Source organism: Physcomitrium patens, chromosome 22 (assembly GCF_059467195.1).
Source record: "Physcomitrium patens ecotype Gransden chromosome 22, ASM5946719v1, whole genome shotgun sequence".
Taxonomy (NCBI): Eukaryota; Viridiplantae; Streptophyta; class Bryopsida; order Funariales; family Funariaceae; genus Physcomitrium; species Physcomitrium patens.
In genome coordinates this window covers 5,407,875-5,418,372 of record NC_143431.1, presented here as the reverse complement: position 1 = coordinate 5,418,372, position 10,498 = coordinate 5,407,875, and the positions used below count along the sequence as shown (strand labels likewise).

The 10,498-nt window shown below is 42.6% G+C and overlaps 1 protein-coding gene across 6 annotated transcripts; it reads right to left on the bottom strand.

The window, feature by feature from the left end:
* Positions 1-570: 570 nt before the first annotated feature.
* On the bottom strand, positions 571-6,563 carry LOC112275046 (type I inositol polyphosphate 5-phosphatase 10). 6 transcript variants are annotated; one of them, XM_024504981.3, is made up of 14 exons: positions 6,423-6,563; positions 6,182-6,286; positions 5,860-5,919; positions 5,381-5,504; positions 5,122-5,199; positions 4,845-4,923; positions 4,538-4,642; positions 3,743-4,346; positions 3,341-3,534; positions 2,921-3,029; positions 2,585-2,733; positions 2,066-2,303; positions 1,195-1,379; positions 571-972 (listed from the first exon to the last, which is right to left on the bottom strand). In XM_024504981.3, the coding sequence occupies exons 2-13, from the start codon at positions 6,233-6,235 to the stop codon at positions 1,314-1,316; spliced, it is 1,860 nt and encodes a 619-aa protein (XP_024360749.1). In that variant the 5' UTR covers positions 6,236-6,286; positions 6,423-6,563; the 3' UTR covers positions 571-972; positions 1,195-1,313. The 6 variants fall into 6 exon arrangements, with proteins under 6 accessions (XP_024360749.1, XP_024360750.1, XP_090102140.1 ...); XM_024504982.3 differs by having other exon boundaries at positions 1,195-1,376; XM_090246014.1 differs by having other exon boundaries at positions 2,585-2,697.
* Between the last annotated feature and the right edge of the window lie 3,935 nt (positions 6,564-10,498).

Here is a 10,498-nt window from a genome sequence, read left to right as displayed (position 1 = left end):
ACCCTGAGACTGAAAATTTCTGCGTGAAAACTTGAATTTAAGGTTCATACCAAGGGGACAAAATGAAGTTGAATATGCAATTATTAGTTCGAACGTGGAGGGATAAGCGGGAGGTAACTATTGCCCAGAAGCGAGCAAAGGCCGTCATTTCAAAACAACATATTGACAATGAAAGTATATTACCTTTCTGGAGTTCAAAGATGGTTCTTGCAGTTGTCCTTGCCACCACAAAACAGGTTGAGCTGATAAAGACTCATCACAGCAGTTATGGCAGCCCCTCCATCTTCTCACCTTAAGCCATAGTTCCATTAAAGTGGAAGAGGAACCTAACACTACACCTTCAAGCTTGGGTTTAGCACTCTTTCGATGTCAAAATGTCGATTTTTTTGTTTCGGCTCGAGTTCAAAGCAATATGCGCATTACGGACAGTAACTATATACGTCAAAGTATGAATGATGGACACAGTCGACAGCACCCAAAACGATTCCTATTTCTGACTGCTCGAGGTCGGACACATTTCACATTAAAGAAACAGGAAAAATCAACTAAAATAACTCTTCCAAAAGCATAGACCAGGTAATCAAAGCCGATCAAATTAATTTCAACAGTCTGCCGTGGAAAAACCTACACTAATTAAACTGGATATGTCCTTCCATGCTGAAAACTTCGAGCATGAACCAAAACGTGTCTGAACTTCAGAACATTTTCTCTCATCATACTCAACTAACAACCAACGCCACAAGTAACTTGACCCAGATACCTCTTTGAAATGGGAGCTTAGGTAGACAAGGTGTTGAAAAGGCGCTAAGAAGTTCAATGAACTTCCTAAATTTTTACAAATGGATCAACTTGCACTCCATAGTAAGTGTAATGACCACCATGGGCTTGTTTAGTATAATATACATCTATCTCTTATAACTACATAAACCCAGTTAGGTATATAAGTTCACAGCTACCCTTGAGTTCCTGACCCTGCACCCATAAAACAACGGTATAAACAGATGTCCTGTAATGTCTTCTACAAATCATACTAATTGAAAGTATCCTGAAACGTTTCACTCGGGTTTCGGGAGCTCACACGAGCATTTGAAACCAAAAATAGGACTTGATTAAGTAAATTCAACAGACACATGAACATGTTCACTGCACTTTAGCCGCTGACAAGCATAGACTCATTATAGCATCTAGCCATACCTCAAATAATGATAGGATGTCATTTAACACCCACTGGTAACTAGCTCAACAGCACAGCCAGTGGAGACCTTCGAAGTCCTGGTGATATACCAAGTTGATGAGGCCACTTCCATGTTGCACTAACAAATGTTTGCGCCAATAATGCTTGTTTGGCTAGAGTTTATCCTAGAGTGCTCGATATGCTGCTAACGATTCAAAATGACAAAAATTAGAAACTGAAACACTGTTAAGAGTGAGAGAATTCCCATATAACTGGTTTCTCTAACGCTCAACTCGTTGTAATCCTAATGGGATCCTTGTGGGATCCCGAATCACTTCAAGAATATTTTCGTTAGCCTCTTGCACACTTTATGTGGCTATACATTTGAATTTATGATGAACTGTCAACCACGGAACTACTAATACCAGTTAGAAAATAATATAGTGATTGATGACAGGATCCATAACAAATAAAGCCGTCAAGAATCTCTTCACCCACAAGCATGATAATCACTTATAAGCATGACACTAGTAATTATCTAAAAGTTTACTATCCAATATCCGCACAAAACTATCTGCAAACATAAAATAAATCTTCATAAATAAGAAAAAATAAAATTAAAAGAGAAGCAGAAGGTGATGCTAAAGAACAAAAAAAGAAAACAATACAAAGCAAATAAAAGGGGAAAAAGTAAAAAGTAAAAACGTAAAATGATGAGGGACTTCTAGTAAACTGATTACTAGAAACTTAGCAAACTTTGCCTGAAGAGTGAGAATTCTTTGGAGGTGTCAAATTAACCAAAATTTTAAATCCTATTAAAAAAACATGATGATTAGGAACCATTCAATATGTGGCTGACAAATCAAAAAAAAAAACCTAAAAGCAAAATACCTCGTGATTGTGTAAGCTGTGAAACCTGCTGACAGGCAAAATTCTAGGCAAGAGCTCCTCAACGTTAACTTTTGCATCATTCGAATGCCTACAAACTTCCCTTAGCTTTCGACCGCTTACTGCTTCCACTTCGGCCATAAACTTCGCAATAACGGGTCGATGGTCTGAAAGCTTTGCGTCTACCATCAAGTAACTCAACTGCGCCAACCCTTGTCCATGGGATAAGATTCGGTCACACCTGCAGATACACGAAATCCCTCATGAACAGGAACTAAATATAAAAGTTCTTCAGATGATCACAAACTATGCATACAGAACACACAAGACATGTCTAAAACTAACAGCTTTAGACCAAAGAGTGAGTTAAAACACTCGTGAATAGTTATTAAAGTAGTCTTCAGATCACAAGCATGACTTTATTAAAATATGGTATGTGGCTGACCGTAAACATTATCATCTAAAATATTTTAGAAAACGGTTGTGCTGCTTTTATGGGAAAGAGATAGAGGCTTCATTCACCAGGCGGGTGTCCGTCGCTTGTCTCCTTTGAAAGTATCTTCACCAAAGTATTCATCAGATTCCACCACAAACTTGTATGTTGGAGGAAAAGAAATAGCATCCTCATGCCAACCCTGAAAGACCCGCCCAGCATCTCTCTCTACTTTCAACTGAGGAACAAAAGTTTGAGCATTAGCTGCAAGTGAAATAGGGTTCATAGTAAAATCCCCAAAAAGGCATGCTCAACACTCAACAGTAAATCCCAGCGCCAAAGGTACTACAGCTGATTGTACGATAAAACAATCATCCTGGTAAATACTATCTTCTGTAAACTACCTAAAATGTCGAAAGTATTACCTGATCTTTAGGAAGAAGACTCTTCCAATCAGATTGGTTCACTAAAATCCATGTTTCCAAATCCGGTAGGTCAATACGATAGTTCAGGTCTCCCAACCATATAATTCGGCTGCACGTCATTAATTCAACACATCAAAGGATTAATACAAAGAAAATCAAATAACACACACACACACACACATAGTAGAAAACAAAAAAAACAAAAAAAAAATTAACTAGAGGCTTAAATGTAGTGCCTACAAGATTCCATCATCTACATTTATATAAAGCACCTGAAACGAGAACTATACCACAAGACACGGTTCCAAGATGTGGAACCTGGGATCACTAAAAACATATATTCACGGATAAATCTCAACCATTACAAACATTGCAGCATAAATTGAGCGGAGCAAGCGTGCTAATCAGAACGATACATACTCATGTCCCATAATTGTTTCTGGTAGCTTCACTCCAGAAAGTTTTACCAATCTAGGAAACGTGGTGCGACGAAGCACGTCAGCAACATCAGCATTCCGACGCAATTCATCACCTTCCTTGTGACCAGATGTCAAATGGGTACACACAAAGCAGAAGCTGGTTTGGTGAAGACACATACTGACAGAAACAGCACCCTGCACAGAAGCCTCTTTTGGTGAGAACTCTGCAAAGTATCTAGGGCAAGACAAAGGGATCCAATCTTAAAGCCTATTGTTGTCAATTAAATCACATTCACTAGGAGTATAACATGTAGGAACCAGAATTGCAGCAAGAACATGATCACGCAAAACGAGAGTTCTTCAAAAATCCACACCTAAACTGCAAAGAAAGTTTAAAACACACCTTATTCCTGAGAAAATTCAAAATTCCACAACCAACAACGCAAACTTTGACGTTGTTGACATAACGCCTTAGCTCTGTCCGAACCCATACAGATATAAATATCCCCACCATCTGCTTACTTGCAATCCGAACGTATCGGTTGCAAGAATGCTTGGTAGGAGTTGGAGAGGAATTGACTAGCAGAGATCCTCTAGTAACATCATCAGACACGGTGGCCTCGTAGAGCCAAGCCTCGGATGATTTGACATTCTTAGTCACTCTTTTTAGGGATTGATCCACATTCTTCAGTGCAGTTCTTTCCAAGGGCCAATGGTTATCGCTTGGATTTGGAAACTTCTGAAAAAGTAAAGTTGATTCAAGGGTTGCTTCAGCAACAGCTGTGTTTAATAAACCATTAACATCAGAAACCTCAGGAACGTCACTAATGTCTTCTTTCACATTCCACCTTGGAGACGTTGGTGCACTACAACTTCTATGAGGTCTCTCGCAACACTTCACACCGTTATTGAGAGCCTGCCGAATCAAGCCATCCCATACGACAGTAGGATGGTCGTCTTCGACACACAACACGTTGTTGGAATTCAGTGGCACAATCTCTTGAAACCTGAAAAAACCTCCACCCCATTTACAAGTAAGCACCGCAGTGCATAGGCTACAGAAGTAGACGACATGCTCCTAATCTTCTAAATATATCAATGTTCATTATATTGATTCTATCTGCGTCCTTTTCCCTCGACGTACAAATGAGAGAGGATATGTCCAAGCACCTCAAACAATGTGATAAGAGATACATACCCAAGGACATAGATGTCTGCAGGGTCGGATGAGTCTAAGAATCCATCTAAGTTAATATCTTCTGGAGGAAGTAATCCTCCAACATTCCAGGTTCCAACTGCAATCCTGTTCCATTCGAACAATGCGAGTCAGAAAAGGTGACAAGCAATCCTAGTTTAGAAGCTAGTCCTACCACAATTTAAATCTAAAAATGCAATGAGAATACTCAATAACCATCTCAATGTAAACACCTCAGGATTATCGATTCTCAGGAAATCAGCATGGTGACCAAACCGCGAAGGTCAAAAGATATTGTAAAGGAACTTACTTATATTCGTTGTTGACGACAAATTGCTCACGAAGAGTCTCGGACTGCACCCGCGGAAGTGGGTTTTTATTTGATACGTCTTTGATCAAAGAAACAAGCCACAACACCACTTCAGGAATGCACATAAATATACGAGTTACTAGTACGAAGACTACACAGAGGACATACACATTCATATTCTGAAACATCTGAAACACTGAAACAGGTGGTGACTTCTAATCCACCGGTGAATTCAATAGTGAAACCTCGATATGCAAATGTTAACGATAATACTGACCTGCGTGTTGTGCAGAATCTGTCTCAAAATCCGAATCGAGTAATCTCCTCGTATCCTCATCACCAGACTCGCCAACACCTGAAGATACACAGCAGACACTGACATGTTAACGTTCACACTGACCACCCGGTTTACGAAAACGAAGGCATACCGGCACCTTTCGAAAAATACACAGGGTCCGGTGGCACCACACACATTCCTTTCACTCGCTAGAACAGGGAGAACACGAGAGAAAATGGTGTAATAGAGATATTATTACCATCAGTATCTTCAAATTCTTCGGACTCGCTGAACTCATCGGCATCCGTTTCACAATCTCGTTCAAAGTCATCTCCAGTCTCTCTAAAGCTGATCCATTTTTTCAACAGTTGCCGAGGCCAGAACTGCAACGACCACAAACAAGTTTTTATTAAAGAGCTGCATGAATTCTTCGTGAGACTCAGCAAGAACAACTTGAAGACTAGAAAAGGAGCAACGACTTGTATCCTTCCATTAACAGTCGCTTAATAGACACTCCGTTCACAACCCAGAACAACATGCACGTTGCGAGAAATATGTAAACATAATTCAGCAGCAGATATGGTTATCGGGCATCATCGATCCAAGGGCTGAGCATCGCTCGGGCATATCCTCGCGTTGGAAGAGCAACGAACCCTAACTTTCCACTACCTAATCAGGGGATTGTACTCATATAATAAGAGTTTAATGAAAACTTTTTGAAGAAATTCTACGACCTACCTCTGGTTGCCTGTCTTGCATTGGATTGGTTGTTTGAATCCGGCGCTGAAGTTTATATATCTGCAAGAATTTGCCACGGGAAAAAGCACGATCAGAGCCTCAGAGCACTTTAAATCCGAACGTGTAGCATCTTTGAATTTGAAAGACCCCCGGTCCAAATAATAATAACTAGATTTAAAAAAATAAAATTAAAAAAAATGCAAATGTAAACCTCGGAAGAAAATCCAGCTCAGAAGAAACTGCAATTCTTAGCAACGGAATTTGTAACAAGGCAAGCAAAATAAGAGCAAGGGGTACTCTAAGTCTATGTTCAGAATGTTACAGATCGGCAGATTAGAAGCACAAAGCAGTGCGACTGAGCTTCGTTCGAGATCATTCCATCACGAATTACTTTTCAAACACGACCTTTTGAAACATGCGATGCAAACTGCGAGGAAATTGTCACGGAAAGTATGAATCGAAAAAGGATACGAGAGTGTTTAACATACTGTAAGCCCTGGAACCAACAATTACACATGACAAAAGCAAGACGTCAAAGCTAAAATATGGTTATTAACACGCACCCGAACTGGAGGTTCAAAAACCCGCTTAGGACGTTGAAAAATATCCAATTCCAAATGGTTGCTGGAATATCTCCTCAAAAGTCAAATATGTTCCACTAGTTCAAGAGTACTCTTTCCGGTACCATTACGAGATTCTTTTCATTTGGCAGCATTTTCAAGGTCGACGAGCTCCCTTCCTGAATTTTCCCTATCCAACCATAACCATCCGGCTCCGCAACCCCTTCGAACCTAACCAGATGGAAATTAAAAATACTCAACAAGGGTCTGCAGTGCTTCACAGGCGCTACCTACACTAGTCTTCTCTCTCAGACTAGACGCCTGTGAGGAAGAAATTACGGGCACACTAGATACCACAGTCGCGGAATGTGGTACAGCTTAGAATGCCCTGACTACTACGGGATGTCCTGCGACACACCGACAGCACTACCCCTGCAGTCCAATAGTTAGGGGCAAAAGGAGTGAAATTCGCGAAATCGAGAGATGTAAAAGACTGCAACCGCAGTGGAACAGAATCTATGGAAGTCTCCGTCGGACATTCCAGCGCCAACTTCGACGGCCAGGCATGAAACTGCTCGAACGTAGACCACTCAGCCAAAATACCGAACCCCACCTACATAGAGCGAACAAGATGAAGAAATCGAAGAGCTAGAGTCGGCTTGCCGAAAAGAGCAAATGCGATCTGTGAAACCCCTCGCAACACAGGAGCCGGAGTTGTACTGCTAGACATGAAAGTTGACAGCACAACCACACAATACACTCCTTAACCCGATTCCTGCAAATACCATCAGGAGTAGCAAAGCCCAAGATTCAGAGAAAACCAGAAAACCACCTGCGAGTCTTTGCAAAACGCTGCGCGTAATCTAAATTGTTTTTTTCTCCCCCTTGCTACAGATCTTTGCCTTTTCTCCGTTGATCGCGTAAACCAGAAGAAACTACACTAAAAATACACTTCTACGTCACAACGTAATACGAAGAGACTGCCTATTTATCCGCGGGAACGCCAAATTCTCGTCCAAGCTTGCACACTGCAACCCTCCACGAACCCTCCTTCAAGAGCGTCCCACACTCCACTCCACTCCACGAGTTACGCAGCCTCACGCGCTTCCTCGTCACAAGCCTAATACTCGCCAGTCAAATCCCCGCTCCCTGCCGTTGCGACCACAAACCAACTTGCGACACACCTTGAAACATCCCTCCCTCTCACCAGCAGATAAATGAAGGCAAAATCGTCAAAGAAACCTGCGTAACACACCACTCTCCCGGCAGTGGGAAGAGCAAGCAGGTGAGAGATCAGGAAGTGCACCGCGTGCAACGCCACTACAGACCCGGATCCAAGCAAGCAAGTCTTCTTCACCACTAAAGCTTTCACACTAGCGTATCGGAGCCGCAGCTGCTAGCTGTCTTTCACACCACATGAACTCTCCCAATTCCGAAACCAACGGGGCCAAGGGGGAAGGGGACTCGAGCAAACAGCTAGCTGCAACACGATTGACGGAGGGGGCGCCTTGCCGCTGCACGGCTCTTCTTCTTCGAGTCACAGACGCTGTTGGAAAAGGAGGAGCAATGGAGACGCAACAAAGATGTGATGCGCAAGCTGTAGTCTAGATCTGGGAGGAAACGATGGCGACCGCGAGACTCATGGCTCTTGAAAAACGATGAAAAGAAGGCGAGGGAGTGAAGAAGGGAGATGAAGGAAGAGCGAGCTAGCTGCCTCTTCTGCTTCTCCTTCTTCCTACTTTGTGTGTTAGTTTGTTGCATTTCGTTTCGTTTTGTTTTGTTTTTCTTGTACTTTATGCGTTTGTTTTAGTTTTTTCCATTTTCCGTTTCGTTCTGTTTCGTTTCGTTTTTTACACCTCCGCTGCCCTCGTGCCCCCTCTCTCCCCGCGGCGAACGAGACATACCGAGAGGGGCAGCCCTAGTTCTCCTCCTCTTTCGAGATTCTTTACACCTCCGGTGCTTCACCCAGCCTCTTGTTTTTTTCTGAGTTTTTTTTTTCTTTTTTTTCTTTTTTTTCCTGAAGCGTACTCCACGAAACCAGTGCAATGCGATTTCTCCCTTGCAAGTCACGATGTGCTCATAATAGATCTCGTCCAGGAATATTCGAAGCCTACACGGCATGTTACTAGGTTGTAGGCCATTTCGCATCTTGCGTGTAAATTCCCGTTGCCCGAAACGTGTTTCTGGAGCTAGGTTTCTTAGTTTTGAGGTTGCAATCGCTTTGTGCTCACACACGAGAAAGAGCTCCCTCCGAAACAATTTTTTTCTCACCGTAAAAAAAATCATACTCACTCACTCACTCACTCACTCGACCGATGTGTATTTCTCGAAGTGAGATACAAATTTCCCCGTTCAAATTCTCGTTGCATTTTTCACACCGCATTGATGAGCGGCGTCCCAACCAAGGCTTGCTTACTCCCCCCCCCCCCTCCCTCTCTCCCCCCAACGCCCACACCCTCAATGCTGGCCCTAATCGTTCCACTCACTCTGCCCTCATCTATAGCCATAAAGCCCCTCCTGCACACCTATAAAGTCACGCCTCCATTAATTTTACGGGCCATTAACACCACGTAAGAGAAAAAATAAAAAGGTTCTTAAAACTAAATAAATGTAAAAACGGGAAGATACTTATTATTGCTCACCTACACCCGCCTCCTCCTCGCCACTATCGTCGTCTCTCTCTCGTCTCTCTCTCGTCTCTCTCTCGTCGTCTCCGTTCATGAAGGTGGTGAGCAATAGGAAGGAGGGACAGCTTCCTGGAAGCCCTCGCTAGTGACTGAATTTGAATTCGGGAGGAGGACTGGCGTAGTTAGTAGAAGAGCGATTTGAACTTAGGAGGAATTCCCAAACCCAAGCCTTTTAAATTTCAGCAAATGCCGAAATTACCAAAATTAGCTTAATTTTGGCGCCAGTCTTTGATGAGATATGGAATTTCTAATAAAAGCCATAAAACAATAGTTTATGAGAAAAATCAACGGAATCACTGTTTTGAATGAATCGCACCTACCTTACTTGATACTGCAAAGAATTCATGTTGTTTCATTTGGAACACTCCTTTTAGAGCCAAACTCGGCAGCAATTGGCAAAACTTGTCCTTCTCCCGCTCCAAGTTTGAGAGCGGGAGAACACTTGAAACACTCCTTTTAGAGCCAAACTAGTCAACAATTGGCAAAACTTGTCCTTCTCCTGCTCCAAGTTTGAGAGCGGGAGAATACTTGGAACACTCCTTTATGAGCCAAACTAGTCAACAATTGGCAAAACTCGTCCTTCTCCTGCTCCAAGTTTGAGAGCGGGAGAACAATTGGAACACTCCTTTTAGAGCCAAATTAATCAACAATTGGAAAAACTTGTCCTTCTCCCGCTCCAAGTTTGAGAGCAAGAGAACACTTCGAACACTCCTTTTAGAGCCAAACTAATCAACAATTGGCAAAACTTGTCCTTCTCCCGCTCCAAGTTTGAGAGAGGGAGAACACTTGTAACACTCCTTTTAGAGCCAAACTAGTCAACATTTGGAAAAAACTTGTCCTTCTCCTGCTCCAAGTTTGAGAGCGGAAGAACACTTGAAACACTCCTTTTAGAGCCAAACCAGTCAACAATTGGCAAAACTTGTCCTTTTCCCGCTCCAAGTTTGAGAGCGGGAGAATACTTGGAACACTCCTTTTAGAGCCAAACTAGTCAACAATTGCCAAAACTTGTCCTTCTCCTGCTCCAAGTTTGAGAGCGGGAGAACACTTGTAACACTCCTTTTAGAGCCAAACTAGTCAACAATTGGCAAAACTTGTCCTTCTCCCGCTCCAAGTTTCAGAGCGAGAGAACACTTCGAACACTCCTTTTAGAGCCAAACTAGTCAACAATTGGCAAAACTTGTCCTTCTCCCGCTCCAAGTTTGAGAGCAAGAGAACACTTGGAACACTCTTTTTAGAGCCAAACTCGGCAGCAATTGGAAAAACTTGTCCTTCTCCCGCTCCAAGTTTGAGAGCGGGAGAACACTTCAAACACTCCTTTTAGAGCCAAACTAGTCAACAATTGGCAAAACTCGTCCTTCTCCCGCTCCAAGTTTGAGAGCGGGAGAATACTTG